Source organism: Pinus tabuliformis, chromosome J, assembly GCF_031772625.1.
Source record: "Pinus tabuliformis cultivar Carrire ecotype Pingquan chromosome J, CPIR1, whole genome shotgun sequence".
NCBI classification, from domain to species: domain Eukaryota; kingdom Viridiplantae; phylum Streptophyta; class Pinopsida; order Pinales; family Pinaceae; genus Pinus; species Pinus tabuliformis.
The window spans coordinates 1,089,207,543-1,089,227,941 of record NC_142295.1 but is presented as its reverse complement, the minus strand read 5'-3'; the positions used below and the strand labels follow the sequence as shown (position 1 = coordinate 1,089,227,941).

The 20,399-nt window shown below is 37.6% G+C and overlaps 1 protein-coding gene across 1 annotated transcript; it reads left to right on the top strand.

Moving 5' to 3' along the window:
- The first annotated feature begins 18,092 nt into the window (after window positions 1–18,092).
- Window positions 18,093–20,135, top strand: LOC149230816 (heat shock 70 kDa protein 1-like). Its single transcript, XM_089376141.1, has one exon. It carries the CDS (start codon window positions 18,093–18,095, stop codon window positions 19,962–19,964), a length of 1,872 nt encoding a protein of 623 aa, XP_089232267.1. The 3' UTR covers window positions 19,965–20,135.
- Window positions 20,136–20,399: the final 264 nt, after the last annotated feature.

Sequence of the window (20,399 nt, the reverse complement as noted above, 5' to 3'; positions counted from 1 at the left end):
TATTTGAAGATTTTTAGACTTAGAGGTCATGCTAGATCCATTTTGGATCACGCCTCCCCACTGAAAATCTTTTGGACCACCAAAATTTGGTTTTTAGCATTCGATCAAGTGAGGATACTGCTCCTTCACCTGTCTAACTTTTATCCATCATTCCTTGCTTGGATTTGAACCTTTGAGCCCTACTCTTAGGTACTCAATATCCCCTTGACGTGTAGTTCTTACCTTCCTGTCCAGAACTGTGTCCTCCTGTAAATCATTGAGATACTCAGGTAAGAAATCCCCAATAAAAGGCAACTGACTTTGTTCTTCAGGATCTTCAATCAGTAAAGGTTCATACAATCTCAAGTTTTCTGCATTAACAACTGAATAGATTTGCATATAAGCTGGCAAATCAAGGCGAAAACCATTTTCACCAATTTTATCAAGTATCTTGAAAGGTCTATACCTTATTGGTTTTAGCTTCTTACCTTCACCCTGCATTCTGTCTTTGTCGATGTACAGCCAGACTTGATCACCAACTTGAAAACTATGCTCAACTCGATGCTTGTCATGTCTTGCATTGTACTTGGCTTGACTTCTTTCCGGTTGTTCCTGTACTGCCTGGTGAATTTCCTGGATTTGTTCAATGAACTTGGTTGCTTTGTCCACATCACTGTGTCCATCAACTGCTATGTCTTTACCATAGACATTATCCAAGGGAGACTTTGGTATAAAACCAAAACAAGTCTCAAAAGGAGATCTCTGATTAGAAGAGTGCTTGGCACGGTTGTAAGCATGATGCACATAACACAAATGCTCATCCCAAAGCTTGGGATGCTTGCTACAATAACCTCTGAAGAACTGGATCACTGTCCTGTTGACCACTTCTGTTTGACCATCTGTTTGTGGATGAAATGATGTGCCCTTCTTCAACCTGGTGTCCATCAACTCCCATAGATTTGACCAGAACTTCTCAACAAATCGAGAATCTCGATCAGATACAATAGAAGTGGGTAACCCAAAATGAACCCATACATTCTGAAAGAACAACTTTGTTATTTGTTCAGCTGTAACCTGCTTGTTACATGGTATCAAAATACACATTTTACTGAACCTATCCACAACTACATACAAATAATCATGACCTTTTCTAGACTTTGGAAACCCCCCAACAAAATCCATGGAAATACTTTCCCAAGGATGAGAAGGAATTGGAAGTGGAGTGTACAAGCCTAATTTCCTATTACTTGGTTTGCTTGTAGCACACATTGTAAATCCTTTGATATATCTAGAAACTTTCTCATGCATTCTTGGCCAATAACAGAACCTTTGTAATTGTGCAACTGTTTTACTTACACCAAAATGACCTGATATGAGAGAAGTATGTGCTTCTCGAATTATGTTAACTCTTTCAGTTTGTGGAATCCATAACCTTCCAAAATGATATAAGAGTTGGTCCTTTACATAATAATCCAATACTTCTACCTGCTTGCCTTGACTTAAAGTTGCATATACATCTTTAAAATCTACATCTTGAGCATACTGTTCAATGTAACTTTCATGCATTACTGAGTTATGCTTAAGTATAGTAGATGCATTTATGATTGGTCTTGATAACATGTCTGCAACCTTATTGTGTATGCCCTTCTTATATCTGATGACAAGATGAAATTTCTGTAGAAAACCTATCCACCTATAATGTCTTGATTGCTACAATTTAGTTTGTGAATGCAAATATTGAAGTGGTTGATGATCTATATGTATGATTGTTTCTTTACCCATTATGTAATTTTTCCACTTCTTCACACTTTGTACTAATGCATACAATTCTTTATCATATGTGGGATAATTAACCACTGCAGAAGAAAATGTCTCAAAATGATAGCATATGGGTTTTCCGTGTTGCATCAACACTGCTCCCATGGCATAGTCACTGGCATTTGTCTCAATCTCAAATGGATGTTGAAGATCTGGCAGTGCTAGTACTGGTGTTGTACTGATTTTCTCTTTTAAGGTGTCGAAGGCTTTCTACTGTTTGCCTCCCCACTTAAACACATGTTTCAATCCTGTTAAAGCATGTAATGAAGCTGCAATCAAAGAAAAGTTAGCAATAAAATTTCTCCAGTATTGTGCGGCCCCTAGGAAACTCCTAACCTCTGTAGCAGACTTGGGTTTAGGCCAGTTCACAATGACTTCAACCTTAGAGTGATCTATCTTCAATTCACCACACCCTACAATATAACCCAAATAATTTAAAGATGTGCCAAATTCACATTTTGACAATTTTACATAGAGATTTTCTCTTTTTAAAACATCTAAAGTTTGCTTCACATGATTTACATGGTCTTCCCATGTCTTACTAAAAACAAGAATGTCAACTAAATAAACAATTACAAAGTCATCAATAAATGGTTTGAGTACATCATTCATGACTCTCATAAATGTAGCAGGAGCATTAGTTAAGCCAAAAGGCATAACCAACCATTCATGCAGTCCTTGCTTTGTCTTGAAAGCAGTCTTCCATGCATCTTGTTCTGCAACTCTGACCTGATGATAACCACTTTGCAAGTCTAACTTAGAAAAGTAAACTGCTTCTTTCAATTGATCTAATAAATCATCAATACGAGGAAGAGGATAACAATTCTTGATCGTTATTTTATTTAGTGCTCTATAATCAATGCACATTCTCCATGAACCATCTTTCTTTCTCACCAACACAATTGGAGATCCACATGGTGATGTGCTTGGTCGTATAAACCCTTTATCGAGCAATTCCTGTACCTGCTTCTTTATCTCTGCATTCTCTAAAGCTGACAACCTGTACATTCCAATGTTAGGTAATGGAGCATCTTGCTGCAAATAGATATCATGTGATATTTCTCGCTTGGGTGGCAGACCTTTAGGTTCTTGAAATAGAACATCATATTCTGAAACAACTTTAACTAAATCAACTTTCTGTTTAGAATCACAGCCTTCAAATGCATTGGATTTATCAGGATCCTTTGCCTTTACAACCATTAGTAAAAATTGCCTACTTGAATTCACAATTATTTTCATCTGTCCTGAGTTTATGAGAGAATAATTACCTTTGAGTTTATGAGCTCTTATAATATATTCTATTCCATCTTTAGTGAGTTGATTCTTATTCTCAGCTCTATAGAAAATATCTTTTCTATCATACAAGTATGGACTTCCCAAAACAATACCACATATATCCAATGGAACTATATCTAACTCAACCTCATCTACAAATGTTGATCCAATAGCAAACCTAAGTTTACATTGTCTCGTTACTTGTAGCTTTGTTTTATCACACACCCAACCTAATGGATATGGCTTCTCATGAGGTTTTGTTTGTAATCCCAACTTCTTTACAATTGTTTCAGAAATCAAATTTATTTGTGATCCACTATCAAATAAAGTATCAATCTTATTATGCTTGGAAATTACTCTAATACGAAAAATATCATTTCTTTCCCTCTCATTATTTTCATTATCAACAGATTGTGCAGAATTACTTGTGGATGCTTCAGAATATTTACCTTTAATACCTGTGGCTATAATTGTTGTTTCATCACCTGAATCTGATCCCAAGTCCTGCTAAATAGCAGCAACATTCTTTTTCTTCTTACCACCGAACTTCTTAGGTTTCCGTTCTAGATGCAAAAACCAACAGTGTGCCTCATCGTGTCCTTCTTTCTTGCAATGACTGCATGAAGGTTTATCCCTATTTATAGTGCTTGCTTTCCTCTCCTTCCATTTCAGTTTATTCTTTTCTTTGCTCTTGCTTACAAAATATTAGATGATCCCCCAACCTCTGCGTTTACATTCTTACCTCTAGCTTCTAGATGTGTGGCTTGAACTAATACATCATCTAAGCTAGTGGGATTAAACATGAAAATAGTATGCTTTAAATAGCTATGAAGACTACCTATATACTTCAATAAAGTCTTAGGTGAGTCTAATGATATATCTAGAGTTAAAGCTCTCTTTCTGAATTCCTGAGTATAACTTTCTACACGTTGACCCTTCAACTGACGAAGAGTTTGCCAACTCATCATTTTTTGCTGCATGTAAGTTAAAGGATAGAATTTCTTTTTGATAGCAGAAACAAATTCATTCCAGGTAGAAATGATTTTACCATGTTTTTGCAGGTCAACTTGTGTCTTGCCTTCCCACCATACTAGTGCAGTTCCTCCAAGTCGAAGGCTAGCCAGATGAATCTTCTTCCTTTCTGAATCAACATTCTGTACCCTGCAATATACATCAATTTGCCTTATCCAATTATCTAGTTTTTCTGCAGTGAGTTCTCAATCATAAATTGGCAAATCAAACTTCACATCTAATTTTATTATGGAAGTTTTCTTCTTCTTCTCAGAAGAGCTAGAAGATGATGATGACGAGGATGATGATGGAGGAGATGGTGGAGGAGTCATTCCTCCTTTTCCTTTGCCTTCTAGAGGGGCAACTAGAAAAGGTTCCTCTGCTCCTTTGTCTAGTTTGGGTGTTGCAGTGCTTTCACCTCGACCCTTCTTAAACTCCAGATACATCTCTTCCACCATGGCTTGGAGTGTCTTAAAACTTTCTATAAATTGAGATTCTGATCCCAATGGAGCTTCTTCTGCCATTCTCCTCTGAGAATAGACTCTTCCAATCTCTGGATTAGCCTCAACAAGTTCTCCTTCTCCTAGTCTGAGCTTTAATCTAGTTAGCATTCAAAATCTAGCACAAGCTTGTCTAACCTTAATAAAACCAAAACCAAATGCTCTGATACCACTTGATCCGAAATGGATACTAAATCAAGAAGAAAAGGTATTACAAACTCATGTGCAGGAATGCCTATATTATTTAGTGCAATGGATCGAAAAGATTGCGAATAATACAGACATTTAACAATTGGAAAACATAACAATTCAACACATCAACACAACAAATAATCAAGGAGTTCACCAAACTTCCTAGCTACGTCTCCTGGTCCAGCTTTCAGTGTCAACCTCTATATTAAGTCTTCAAGAACAGATTATTACAAGAGTGAGCTCAAAAACAGAGTCTCAACCAACAGTGACATCAAAGAGGGATTTTCTCGAAAACCTCGAGTCTAAAAGAGTGCACAGACTCTCCCTCTGTCCTATTCCTCTATTCAATCTGTCTTTATCTAACTGACTGACTGTCTTTCAGTGATTGTCTTCAACTGACTTCTCTGCCTCCCCAACTCTCTGTGTTAATCGTCGTCTTTAACACCGTTTCGTTACCCTCCTTAAAACGTGGAAACTGTAACGGTTTACCAACGAAGGGATCGACGGGCGCAGGTGGACCCGACCGTCGACCTTCCTCTGACACGAATCCCGAAATGGATGGATCAGACGACTGTCATGCCTCGTCTTCCAACGCCCTTTGACATTCCACACTATTTGATATGCCTTCATCTGACGGTTTGCATCCAACCCGATCATCAAAGAGCCCGCTCAATCTCCACCGTTGATCCACGGTCTCCAAATCAACGGCTGATAGTCATTTCGGGTGGCCCATTTGTACGAAGATTACCCGCCCGAAAAAGGTGGTTTTCTCTCTCCTGCAACATGCTACGTTTTGGCTGGTGTATGGAATTGGAGGCAACCCTTCTGTTATCACTGAAAATGCTGTTGTCAAAATTTTTTTTAGTCTAGCTTAAAGTCAGGGTGTTTTCGCAGCGCCAGAATTCTTTTTAGCAGTTTCGCAGCGCTACCTGTTTGAGTGGTTTCGTAGCGTGCTACGAAACTGGAGATTTGTTCGAGTTTTCAGTGGAGGCCCGAATCATAGCATGCCTATTGTACACTGGCTACAACTGCTGTAGATGAGGTTGATGTGCTTAAAGATCTAATGCTGACTTAAGGATATAACTCTGGTGTTGTTGCATACAATGCTCTGATTTATGGATTTTGCAAAACAGGGTCAATGAAAGAAAACTTGAACTCTCATGGGTTAATTTGATAAAAGTTTTGAGTTTTAGTTGGGTTATATTATCGTTCCTTGCAATAGCTACTTCTAGAGAACATTGTGCCTAGGCATTATGAACTCAAAATATCCAAAGATGGATGATATAACGAGAGAAAAGCAGAGATAGAATGACATGTCACGAAGAATCTCATGCATGCATCAAGGCCACTACATACGGATGCCACTTCACCATGCGCTCTGTTCTCCATCCATTCACCTCATCTTATCCTCCTCATCAACGAATGAGCTGAACTCATCTGAGATTTCCCCAGCATTTTTAGCCTTTCGCTAGGATGTCCTTTGGATGATATTCCTCCGGTTTTTACTTCTCTTTATATATCTACAGTTTCTCCCTACCGTCGTCTGTCCAATATATACTGTCATCGTCATCTTCTACTTAATTTCTTCACGAAGCGTCTCCATCAATCCTGCAACGAAGTTGGGAAAATGAGAGTTCAAAATAATGGCATGACTGAGATTGAAGAGGGGATTGTAGGTCAAAGCCATGGAGAAAGTGCAGAAGAACAAGAATTTTATTTAAGGGAGAGCTCGTCATCATGTAAATACAAACAGCGCCTCATGTACATTCGCATGGTTCAACATTTGATCGAGAAATGCCTCATATTTCATATGGGTTTTCGTGACTGTGTTCGCGCTCTCGCTAAACATGCCAAAATTCATCCTCTCGTGACTCTCACTGTTTGGAAAGGGTTGGTAAAAGAGAACAAGGACTTCTTTCGGGCCTATTTCTTGCATATGGGGTCTCAACCATTTTCTTGCTCACAGGGAAACGGGACTTCTTATGGCTCTCACCGTTTCTCTCGTCAAAGAAGGATTACTGCAGTATGTGAGCTCCGACCGCAGTATTATCCCTCCGAGCATTCCGCCCGCTTGGCAATCATTCATGTGAGTTTTGTCAAGATGTTAGAAATGGCCAGAGCAATCTGAAGAGCTATTAGGGTTGATTGTCAATTCTCTCAAGGCACTCGATGGTGTAGTTCCCCGCGGTGGTCCAGAACCGAGACAGAAGCCATGTTATCTATTTATTTTGGTTGCTGGACAATTTGTCAGTGGAAATGATATATTCATTATACGATAAGGAAGCCAAGCAGGCGCTGAATTAGATGAGGCGGTGGGCACCTGTTGACACTACAGGGGAATTGGAGCTGCTGTCTCCTTTATTCAAGAGTGAAAAAGAATATTTATGATAAGGTTTATGTTTACACCATGTTCAAGGATAAAAAGAAGGGCACTTCGGCGTTTCAAACTGGAGATGTCGTTTTCTCTGTTATAGGCGGTCGCTCAAGAAAAGAAAGAATGATATGATAGAGTGAGAGATTCGATGAAGTTTGTGATACTTTCGAAATCTACTTTTCAGTAGCTGAGCAAATAAGTTTATACCTGGCACGCATGTGTCAATAACAAACAATTGATCACTTGGTTCTGATTGCCACAAAGCCGCCGTTATGGGTGACACCTAGGATCCATTAAAATATATATCGAGGCCACATGCATTTGAACCGTGCCCAGAAAACTGCACCAGCAAGTTTTGATGCCACTACTGCAATCTGGAAAATGTTAGTGATAAATTTGAATGCATTGCCTCCTTAGAGGGCCGTGAAAATAGAGTCAAAAGTGGCCGCAGGTGGTCGTGATAAGTCTATCAAGGTTTGGGCAGGAGACGGTGATGACTAGGCATGAATGCAAACATTGGGCAATTCTGTCAGTGGTCATACATCAACACTGTGGGCGGTTTCTTTTGACTCCTCCAGAGACAAAATGGTCTTTTGCAGCGAAGACTTAACATTGATGGTTTGAGATGCAAGCATAAATCCAACAGAGAGAGATGGAAATAATGGGCTCTGGAAACATCTTCGCATCATTTCTGGATATCACGATCGAACAACATTCTCAGTTCACTGGTCAAAGAATGGTTTTATTGATAGTGGAGCATTTGATGATTGCATCAGGCTTTTTAGTGAGAAACACTGTAATTTTTAGATGCCTTTATCTTTTGCCAAATATTAAATGAATTCGATTCAAGGAAACTGGATCAGATGAATATATTTCAAGGTGGTGCATAATTCTTTCGTCTCAGATTACAGAGCATTGGAAAGGAGTTGTAAGCAGTTTATGGAGGATTTGCAGCGCTTCAAGTGTCACAGCCAGTTTGGGTGTTTATATGGTTGATTGTCATGTGGTTGTTTGAACAGAGTGTCTGCAAGCTGGATGCTCTTGCAGCTGTTGATGCATGCGCCAACATTGGGAAGTCTAAAGGTCAGGAGGAGACATTGGATGAATGTTGTGTAGAAATGCTTTCAGAAGTTGCCAGTGATGATGTTTATAAAGAAAATGATGAACCTGTTTCTTATACCTGAGGAAAGAGAGCTGGGACTAAATGCTAAACTAGTAAACTATGTTCCAGCCAAAATATCTCCAGAAAGCAGAGGAATCCGGGCATGCTGTTTGAGTTTTGCTTTTAGGAAAAGCTATTGACATTGAAGCCTGGTAGCTAAACAGGATTATTTGCAAATTGTTGTTCATTTGTTGGAATGAGGAGATCATTAATAAATGTAGCACAGTGTTAGCAGAAAACCAGTGAGGAGGACTGTGTTTTTAAATCACACAGCAGTTTCGTAGCGCGCTACGAAACTGCTGTAGGTGATGTTTTCAATGCAAAATGAACAGTTTGACCAGGAATGTTAGAGGAGAGACACCTGTACATCAAGGCAGAATACAACTCATCTGGAGACATGGTATGGTATTTGGTAGCAACGTTCAAAGTTATTAAAGAGTTGGGAACATACTTCTACACTTTCGGAAAGTGCTGGGAGACAGAGACCGTTAAACTAGGAGCACATCTTGTGGTCAATTAATGAGCCATCAGTGCTTTCAAGCATCCAAAGTCAGCCTTCATTGCATCCGTAGCTTAGCCATCTCAGCCTAGCAGAAAGAGGACATGTGGCAGCATTAAAAAAAGCATCAATGCACTCGAGGAGAATGGAATTAATGTTTTAGTTTGATTAGGAATGTGTGTAATTACAGCCCAGCACTTTCGTAATTAATTAGTTTGTTTTAGATATGAATAAGGCAGTTAATGGTAGGATTTCGAGCTCCCTTCATGCTTGTTGAGGAGTCTCAAGAAATATAGTTTTGGTTTAGCTATATATAGAAATGACTCTGATGTAATAGGGGTTGGACATTTTATAGAAAAACAGAGTTGTTTTGGGCCATTGTAAGACCTTTTTGACAGTAATAGTAAAACAGTGTTGTTCTCTACTCAAGATTCTCGATGGATTGTTATGTTCAAATATAATGATGGTGTTTTATACTTTATGTTCTTTTATAGTCTTGTTGTAACACAATCACTCAGAATTCATAATCCTATGCTCTGACTTCCTGTGTGTTTGGCAAGCTATGTTTTGATGGAGTATGTTTGACATGTAATGCAAAGAGCCTTGACTTCCATGAGATCACTATGTTTTCCTTGTTTACTTAATATATGAGACTCCATAGCCCAATGAGAACCAGTTTGATATGTTTCCAACCAGCTTTGCTTTCATGAATGAATAAAGAGTTAGCCATCTTTTGTAGTGAATGTTTTTTATCAAGAGTGTGTGAGAGAGCCCTCTCTGATCAAAGAGGCTAAGCTTTGATCTAAAGATAGGTTGAAAGAGTTACATGAAATCTTGCTTGGTTGCAGCCCTCAGTAGTGATTTTGTGATAACATTTTGGTGCGTCTGCCGGGAGCTTAAGATTGAATTTCTGAAGGTAGCAGGAGTTCAAATGATTTTCAAGGCTGCAAAACTACCTTGGCGACTCCATTGTTGAAGAATTCAAGGTTTATATATTCATGGTGATTCCACTGGAGTTATGAAAGACCCAGAAGCTGCCCTTCTTTGTTCAAGGTATGCATGCATAGATTTCTCAGGAATTCATGGTTTCCCAAATCATTTTCCCAAGGATGCATACTTTCTAAGGAATGGTCCAAAATTTAACGGTGAAGACTTGAGTTTAACGTTGGAGCATATCTCAGATTTTTGTCATTTTGCTGAGCTTCTTAGAGTTAAACATGAAGATGTTTGCATAAGGTTGTTTTATGATTCACTTCAAGGGAAATGCAAACAGTGGGTTGAATGCTTGCCTGCCGAATCCATTAAGTCATTTCAAGACCTTTGGCTCATGTTTTTGGATGAATGGACAGATAGGACAGAGGTGGTGGCAAACTCTCCTTCAGTGGAAGGTTTTAAACAATGGAATAATGATCACAATAAAGAAGAAACAAATGAATCTTTTTCTTTGTCCTTATCCTCATATCTGAAATCCTTTGACTGCAAGTCAGAGGATAAGATGAAATTTTTTGATGAATTTGCCAAAGATATTGAGAAAGAAATTGAAGGTTTAGAAGGACAAATTCAGGCATATAATTTTCATGATCATGATTATTATTCTCAAAAGTTTTCTGTGACAGAGAGCAAGGAGACTATGCTGCTTCCATTCTCCTTCATGATTGAGGAATTGAACACTGTGATTGAGGATCAGTTTGCACAGCTGGAAAGTCTCAAGGAAGGACAAGCTGATCATGTGTTCTGGGACCCTATAGCTGATTACATGGAAGAGTTTTACTCTCCAGTGTTTCAGTTTTCATATGAAGATCAGAGATTATTTCAGTGGCAGCGGTCTTTACAATATCACATTGGCTCTGAAATCCGATACAGTCAGAGAAGATTTCAGTGGCAGCGGTCATTACACTGTCATATTGGATCTGAACTCCGGGACAGTCAAAGAAATCAAATGTCAGATAAAACAAATGATTGGCTGCATTGGAAGTTTCATATTGATTGAGCTGAAGAAGTTGAAATGGTTAGGGTAGGTAGGTAGGTAATTGCAAATAAGCTCAAGGTCAATTGAGCATTTTTCAGTAGGTGTAGCTTTCATTCTCCTCCAATCATGCTTGTCAAGCAAATTTCTGTTTATCACAAATAGATAAGGCACTGGAGCTGCATGTTCTTAGTGCACCACAAGGGCACACTATCCCAAGTGGAGCCACTGTTATCACTGAAAATGCTGTTGTCAAAATTTTTTTTAGTCTAGCTTAAAGTCAGGGTGTTTTCGCAGCGCCAGAATTCTTTTTAGCAGTTTCGCAGCGCTACCTGTTTGAGTGGTTTCGTAGCGTGCTACGAAACTGGAGATTTGTTCGAGTTTTCAGTGGAGGCCCGAATCATAGCATGCCTATTGTACACTGGCTACAACTACTGTAGATGAGGTTGATGTGCTTAAAGATCTAATGCTGACTTAAGGATATAACTCTGGTGTTGTTGCATACAATGCTCTGATTTATGGATTTTGCAAAACAGGGTCAATGAAAGAAAACTTGAACTCTCATGGGTTAATTTGATAAAAGTTTTGAGTTTTAGTTGGGTTATATTATCGTTCCTTGCAATAGCTACTTCTAGAGAACATTGTGCCTAGGCATTATGAACTCAAAATATCCAAAGATGGATGATATAACGAGAGAAGAGCAGAGATAGAATGACATGTCACGAAGAATCTCATGCATGCATCAAGGCCACTACATACGGATGCCACTTCACCATGCGCTCTGTTCTCCATCCATTCACCTCATCTTATCCTCCTCATCAACGAATGAGGTGAACTCATCTGAGATTTCCCCAGCATTTTTAGCCTTTCGCTAGGATGTCCTTTGGATGATATTCCTCCGGTTTTTACTTCTCTTTATATATCTACAGTTTCTCCCTACCGTCGTCTGTCCAATATATACTGTCATCGTCATCTTCTACTTAATTTCTTCACGAAGCGTCTCCATCAATCCTGCAACGAAGTTGGGAAAATGAGAGTTCAAAATAATGGCATGACTGAGATTGAAGAGGGGATTGTAGGTCAAAGCCATGGAGAAAGTGCAGAAGAACAAGAATTTTATTTAAGGGAGAGCTCGTCATCATGTAAATACAAACAGCGCCTCATGTACATTCGCATGGTTCAACATTTGATCGAGAAATGCCTCATATTTCATATGGGTTTTCGTGACTGTGTTCGCGCTCTCGCTAAACATGCCAAAATTCATCCTCTCGTGACTCTCACTGTTTGGAAAGGGTTGGTAAAAGAGAACAAGGACTTCTTTCGGGCCTATTTCTTGCAGATGGGGTCTCAACCATTTTCTTGCTCACAGGGAAACGGGACCTCTTATGGCTCTCACCGTTTCTCTCGTCAAAGAAGGATTACTGCAGTATGTGAGCTCCGACCGCAGTATTATCCCTCCGAGCATTCCGCCCGCTTGGCAATCATTCATGTGAGTTTTGTCAAGATGTTAGAAATGGCCAGAGCAATCTGAAGAGCTATTAGGGTTGATTGTCAATTCTCTCAAGGCACTCGATGGTGTAGTTCCCCGCGGTGGTCCAGAACCGAGACAGAAGCCATGTTATCTATTTATTTTGGTTGCTGGACAATTTGTCAGTGGAAATGATATATTCATTATACGATAAGGAAGCCAAGCAGGCGCTGAATTAGATGAGGCGGTGGGCACCTGTTGACACTACAGGGGAATTGGAGCTGCTGTCTCCTTTATTCAAGAGTGAAAAAGAATATTTATGATAAGGTTTATGTTTACACCATGTTCAAGGATAAAAAGAAGGGCACTTCGGCGTTTCAAACTGGAGATGTCGTTTTCTCTGTTATAGGCGGTCGCTCAAGAAAAGAAAGAATGATATGATAGAGTGAGAGATTCGATGAAGTTTGTGATACTTTCGAAATCTACTTTTCAGTAGCTGAGCAAATAAGTTTATACCTGGCACGCATGTGTCAATAACAAACAATTGATCACTTGGTTCTGATTGCCACAAAGCCGCCGTTATGGGTGACACCTAGGATCCATTAAAATATATATCGAGGCCACATGCGTTTGAACCGTGCCCAGAAAACTGCACCAGCAAGTTTTGATGCCACTACTGCAATCTGGAAAATGTTAGTGATAAATTTGAATGCATTGCCTCCTTAGAGGGCCGTGAAAATAGAGTCAAAAGTGGCCGCAGGTGGTCGTGATAAGTCTATTAAGGTTTGGGCAGGAGACGGTGATGACTAGGCATGAATGCAAACATTGGGCAATTCTGTCAGTGGTCATACATCAACACTGTGGGCGGTTTCTTTTGACTCCTCCAGAGACAAAATGGTCTTTTGCAGCGAAGACTTAACATTGATGGTTTGAGATGCAAGCATAAATCCAACAGAGAGAGATGGAAATAATGGGCTCTGGAAACATCTTCGCATCATTTCTGGATATCACGATCGAACAACATTCTCAGTTCACTGGTCAAAGAATGGTTTTATTGATAGTGGAGCATTTGATGATTGCATCAGGCTTTTTAGTGAGAAACACTGTAATTTTTAGATGCCTTTATCTTTTGCCAAATATTAAATGAATTCGATTCAAGGAAACTGGATCAGATGAATATATTTCAAGGTGGTGCATAATTCTTTCGTCTCAGATTACAGAGCATTGGAAAGGAGTTGTAAGCAGTTTATGGAGGATTTGCAGCGCTTCAAGTGTCACAGCCAGTTTGGGTGTTTATATGGTTGATTGTCATGTGGTTGTTTGAACAGAGTGTCTGCAAGCTGGATGCTCTTGCAGCTGTTGATGCATGCGCCAACATTGGGAAGTCTAAAGGTTAGGAGGAGACATTGGATGAATTTTGTGTAGAAATGCTTTCAGAAGTTGCCAGTGATGATGTTTATAAAGAAAATGATGAACCTGTTTCTTATACCTGAGGAAAGAGAGCTGGGACTAAATGCTAAACTAGTAAACTATGTTCCAGCCAAAATATCTCCAGAAAGCAGAGGAATCCGGGCATGCTGTTTGAGTTTTGCTTTTAGGAAAAGCTATTGACATTGAAGCCTGGTAGCTAAACAGGATTATTTGCAAATTGTTGTTCATTTGTTGGAATGAGGAGATCATTAATAAATGTAGCACAGTGTTAGCAGAAAACCAGTGAGGAGGACTGTGTTTTTAAATCACACAGCAGTTTCGTAGCGCGCTACGAAACTGCTGTAGGTGATGTTTTCAATGCAAAATGAACAGTTTGACCAGGAATGTTAGAGGAGAGACACCTGTACATCAAGGCAGAATACAACTCATCTGGAGACATGGTATGGTATTTGGTAGCAACGTTCAAAGTTATTAAAGAGTTGGGAACATACTTCTACACTTTCGGAAAGTGCTGGGAGACAGAGACCGTTAAACTAGGAGCACATCTTGTGGTCAATTAATGAGCCATCAGCGCTTTCAAGCATCCAAAGTCAGCCTTCATTGCATCCGTAGCTTAGCCATCTCAGCCTAGCAGAAAGAGGACATGTGGCAGCATTAAAAAAAGCATCAATGCACTCGAGGAGAATGGAATTAATGTTTTAGTTTGATTAGGAATGTGTGTAATTACAGCCCAGCACTTTCGTAATTAATTAGTTTGTTTTAGATATGAATAAGGCAGTTAATGGTAGGATTTCGAGCTCCCTTCATGCTTGTTGAGGAGTCTCAAGAAATATAGTTTTGGTTTAGCTATATATAGAAATGACTCTGATGGAATAGGGGTTGGACATTTTATAGAAAAACAGAGTTGTTTTGGGCCATTGTAAGATCTTTTTGACAGTAATAGTAAAACAGTGTTGTTCTCTACTCAAGATTCTCGATGGATTGTTATGTTCAAATATAATGATGGTGTTTTATACTTTATGTTCTTTTATAGTCTTGTTGTAACACAATCACTCAGAATTCATAATCCTATGCTCTGACTTCCTGTGTGTTTGGCAAGCTATGTTTTGATGGAGTATGTTTGACATGTAATGCAAAGAGCCTTGACTTCCATGAGATCACTATGTTTTCCTTGTTTACTTAATATCTGAGACTCCATAGCCCAATGAGAACCAGTTTGACATGTTTCCAACCAGCTTTGCTTTCATGAATGAATAAAGAGTTAGCCATCTTTTGTAGTGAATGTTTTTTATCAAGAGTGTGTGAGAGAGCCCTCTCGGATCAAAGAGGCTAAGCTTTGATCTAAAGATAGGTTTGAAAGAGTTACATGAAATCTTGCTTGGTTGCAGCCCTCAGTAGTGATTTTGTGATAACACCTTCCAATACCACTTACCGCCTGAACCCCGCCTGAAATACTGTTTACCACAGAACTCAAAAGGTTCGTTGTTTTATTCATAAATCCGTCGGGTCCGCTGCCTAATGAGGTTTAGCGATAAACAACGTTTAACCTCATTAATCACGTTTTCCGCTTTTAACCCTGTTCCACATCTTTGATGCCATGAGCCAATCTCCGACTGCCACCTCATCCACTGCACTGACATCACCAGAAACCTGTGACTCTATCCCGGGTTGCCACATGTCCTGCTGACGTAGCCATTGATTCTCTGGCCCAAAGTTTGACTTGGTTCTATTCTCGGATTTACATGCGATTTGCGCCATTCAACCTGTACTTCTTATTTGAAGATTTTTAGACTTAGAGGTCATGCTAGATCCATTTTGGATCAATTATACATGCATAGAAAGAGATGGTTGGTAAATCCAAGCAAGCAAAAATAGAATAACTATATTCACGAGTGAATAATTCACCAATACCAATTATAGTTTCAATACATAAAATAATGTATGCATACATGAACTCCATAAATGTAGGATTGTATTTTTTTCAATGAAATGGTTATGGGACTACCTAGTAGCACTAGTTTATATAACTTGTTTTCACAATTTTCCCCAAATAGAGCATGTCTATGGAGATTTGAATACAACTTTTTTCACAATTTTAACCAAATAGAGCTTGTTTGAACCCGCCATGGCCATAAACACAATATGTGCTTCTATTGTTTGAGCTCAACTCCTTCGCCATAAATGTGGAATTGTATTACATTAAAAAAAAATATAAAAAATTATTTTCTTCAACTGTGAGGGGAAAAGATAAACAATATTTTTATATTATTAAAAAATCCAAGCATTCTTTTATTTTATTTTTTTATTTTTTTTTATGGTGAAAAATCTTCAACATTACTTTTTTTTAATTGTCTAAAAATGTCAACATTCCTTTTTTTTTTTGTAAATGAAAAAACTATTAATAATAATAATAAAAGTTTATAAAACTAAGGACAAGTACAACATTTATAGATTTTTTTTTTCACACTTCAAATGAAAAAATATAATACAATTTTCATTTCAATATGCAGCGATGTTGTAATGTAATATTTACCATTTTGATTAAGTCAAATTAAAATTAAAAAATTAAAATAAATAATATAAATAACAAAAAAAATCCCTATAAAAAAAAATGACCCATGATATTCATGTGGAATGTAGCCTATTTAATGGGAAAAAATAAACCAACTTAGGTCCAGAGGGATCAAGTCTTTTGATATGCAAACCTCTTTTAGAGTAAAAAGAGATTTGATCTCTTGGGGCTGGTAAATCCGAAGTTAAGATGGATCTACACTGGTAATATTAATTTTCATTTATATGGAAAACAAATTTTTACTCTTCTATAACATGTTAAAAGACTTTTAAAAAGTAATAATTACTTCAATTTTGATCTCTGATATTAAGTAATTTTAATAATTTTACTATCAAAAATTTGAAGTTATAATTTATTATTATTACTTGAGATTTATAAATATGTTAAAATTATTGAATGATATCAAATATAATTGAGTATTTATTAACAATAAAATATAAATATAGTAAATGTTATTATGTTTGAGAGTTTCTTCTAGAATATTGTGTGATTTTGCACCCATCGTGAGAGACAGAAAGATTAGATTGATAATACAAAGAGTTTTATATCAAGAATAAATAGATAAAGGATATGACCTTTAGGGAATGTGAAGAAAATGAGAACATTGGTAGTTTAATGAATAATATAATTTGATTTTAGAGAAATAGTGTTAATTTGGATAAAATAAAATTAATTAAAATAATAAAAGTATTTATTTAAAATAAATAAAAAAAGCAATAAAATTAGCTAAAAGAAGAAAAGAGCTAAAGCTGGTTTGAAGTAAAAAATTAAATTAATAAAAGTAAATAAGAAAAAATTATACATTTTGGTCATCTTGATAATAAAATAATGATATAATAAATTATGGCTAACAATATAATATAGATTTGTTCAAATTGAAAAAATATTTAAAAGAGAATGAGTTAATAAATAGTATAATAATATTTCAATAAATCATTAAATTACAAAATAAATAGATTTTTTTTTTCTTCTATTTTAAAAATCACACTTAAAAAACAACCTTTTCAAAATTAAATAATATAATAGATTTTGGAGTTTAAACAACTTAACAATAATATAATATAGAATTTGAATATTTAATTAATAAGAATAAAATAATTATATTAATTTAAATAATAATGAAATATTAGATTTTGTCTCAAGTAAATTATTTAAATAATAATGAAATATTAAATTTGGTCTAAAATAAAATAATAAATTTAGTTATAATGAAATATTGGAATAAAATAATAAATTTAGTTATAATGAAATATTAAATTTGTTCTAAAATAAATTAATAAATCTAGTTAAATTGAAATTAATAAAAAAATTAATAAATTAATAAATCTAGTTAAATTGAAATTAATAAAAGAATTAAATTGAATAAAATTATTAAATTTGGAAAGGTATAAATAATTAGAATTAAATTAAAAAATAAATTAAAACTGTTAAGATAAACCTAAAATAAAAAAGTCTAAAATATGATAGTTTAAATTAGAAATAAAATAAAATATATATATATATATATATATTCGTTAAACATTAAAACTGCAACTTACCTGAACTCCACTGAATAGAATAAAAAACCACTTAAATTAAAAACGAAATAAAAAAATTAAAATAATAAATATTATCAGCGTGAAACAATGGGCTTTATCTCGATAAAATAGAATGGCGTAAATAACGAAAAGCGCGCAACCAAGAAAACGCATTTTAAAAGAGATTAGGCGGGAAGCGGGGCGTGCCTGGCTGCCCTTATATATCCCTCTCTTGCTCTTCTACCAAATGCCAAATACTCTGCAGTCAGGGCTCTGTTTTATCTTCGAGGTTTGCTGGTTCTCTTCTTCTCAGTTAATTGTTTCGTCCATGGCTTCTTCTCGTGTTGACGGTGGTAAGGCTATCGGCATCGATTTGGGAACCACTTACAGTTGTGTGGGAATTTGGCGCGGAGATCATGACAGAGTGGATATCATTCCCAACGACCAGGGGAATCGGACGACTCCCTCCATGGTTGCCTTCACAGAAAATGAACGGCTGATCGGACAGCCTGCCCAGAATCAAGTCGCTACCAACCCTGCAAACACAATCTTTGATGCCAAGAGGTTGATTGGCAGGCGCTTCTCAGATTCGTGTGTGCAAAGTGATAAGTGTGTCTGGCCATTTTCTATTGCATGTGGACCTAACGACAAGCCTCTCATCGAAGTTTCCTTCAGAGGAAAAAAGAAAACCTTTGAAGCTGAGGAAATATCGTCAATGGTGTTGCATAACATGAAAGAAATCGCCCAACAATACCTAGGTTGTCAAGAAAGTAAAGCCGTGATTACTGTTCCTGCTTACTATAACGATTCTCAAAGGCAGGCCACAAAAATTGCAGGGAAGATAGCAGGCTTGGATGTCTTACAAATATTAAATGAACCGACTGCTGCAGCAATTGCATATGGGTTTGACAGGAAAGCTTATTCATCAGATGATGGTGAGAACGTCCTCATCTTCGATTTGGGTGGAGGGACTTTCGATGTTGGTGTGCTGAATATTAAGAAGCACAAAATCGAGGTGAAGGCAGTTGGAGGGGACACCCATCTAGGAGGTGAGGATTTTGACAACAGAATGGTCAGCCATTTCGTGCAGGAATTTCAGAGGAAATACAAAGCAGACATAGCAAGAAATGCAAGAGCGCTGAGGAGGCTTCGCAGCGCATGTGAACGGGCAAAGAGAGAGCTGTCTTCAAGTGTGGAGGCCATCGTTGAAGTAGCCTGTCTTCATGAAACCCAAGACCTTCATTCGAAAATCAGAAGAGCAAAGTTTGAGCAGATGAACATTGATCTGTTTGAAAAATGCATAGAAATCGTAAAGAAATGCGTCAACGACGCCGGAATGACGAAAGCCCAAATTGACAAAGTTGTGTTGGTAGGAGGTTCTACGCGAATACACAAAGTGCAGGAGATGCTTCAAGATTTCTTCGACGGCCAGGAGTTGTGTAAGTCCATCCATCCTGATGAAGCTGTGGCTTATGGTGCTTCTGTGCAGGCTGCGGTGTTGAATGGCGATAACACAGCAGACCTCATACTTCGAGATGTCACTCCCCTTAGCCTAGGAGTTGGAATTAAAGGGGATAGGATGAGCGTTTTGATCCTAAGAAATACACAAATTCCGGTTAAAAGGGAGGGCAGCTATGTTACTGCGTATGACAATCAGGGAAGTGTGAGAGTAAGCGTGTATGAAGGGGAAAGGCCTAAAGTCAAACACAATAATCTTTTGGGGGAATTTGTTTTGGCGGGACTTCCGCCTGCACCTAGAGGCGATGTCAAAATCATCATCAGTATGGAGATCGATGCAAACGGAATTGTGAAGGTGTCAGCGGAGCATAAGATAAGTGGGATAAAGGAAGCAATGATCATGACGAATGACAGCAGTAGGTTGGGCGATGATGAGATTGCCAAAATGATTGCAGAGGCAGAGAAACTCAAAATTGAAGATCAAGTGTGGAAGGAAACAGTGGAATTGAGGAATGCATTGGATCAATACATCTACGACATGAATAACGGGTTAAATAAGGAAAAAATAAGGGGAGAGATGAAGAAGAAAGATGTTGAAAACGTTGAAGAAGATCTTGAGGTGGCAGCTGAGTGGCTCAGTGAAAATGAGAATGCAGATAAGGATCAATTAGCAGAGACCATGGAGGATGTCAGAAGATTATGCAGAAAAATAGACAAGAGCCAAAAGGGGCTGGCATCTTGAGTCATGTACTAAATCATCGTGCACGGCCCCAGAGGGGCTGGCATCTTGACTCAAATTCTAAATCATTTTTGAGTTTGTTAAAATATTACTCAGTCTAGTTTGTTACAATATTGCATATGGCGTTACATAGTGCTGTAACACTGGTATATGCTAACCGTCATACTTTGGAAGCTTGTCTCTGAACAGTCAAGGTTATGAACTGTAATTTTGTGATGTGATTTTAAAGGAGGTCTTTTAAATCTTTCAACTGAATTTACTTGAACTTAGCATTAAGTACAGATATTTATGCAACACTGTAAGACTTAAAAGCACATTTATGATTGTTGTTACACAGTCTTCTACACAACACAATCCAGGGAAAGAGAGCTTAACCATGTGTACTATTTGCATGCTTCTATACTTGCATTCAGCTTGGTACTAAAAATTAAGGGTTGA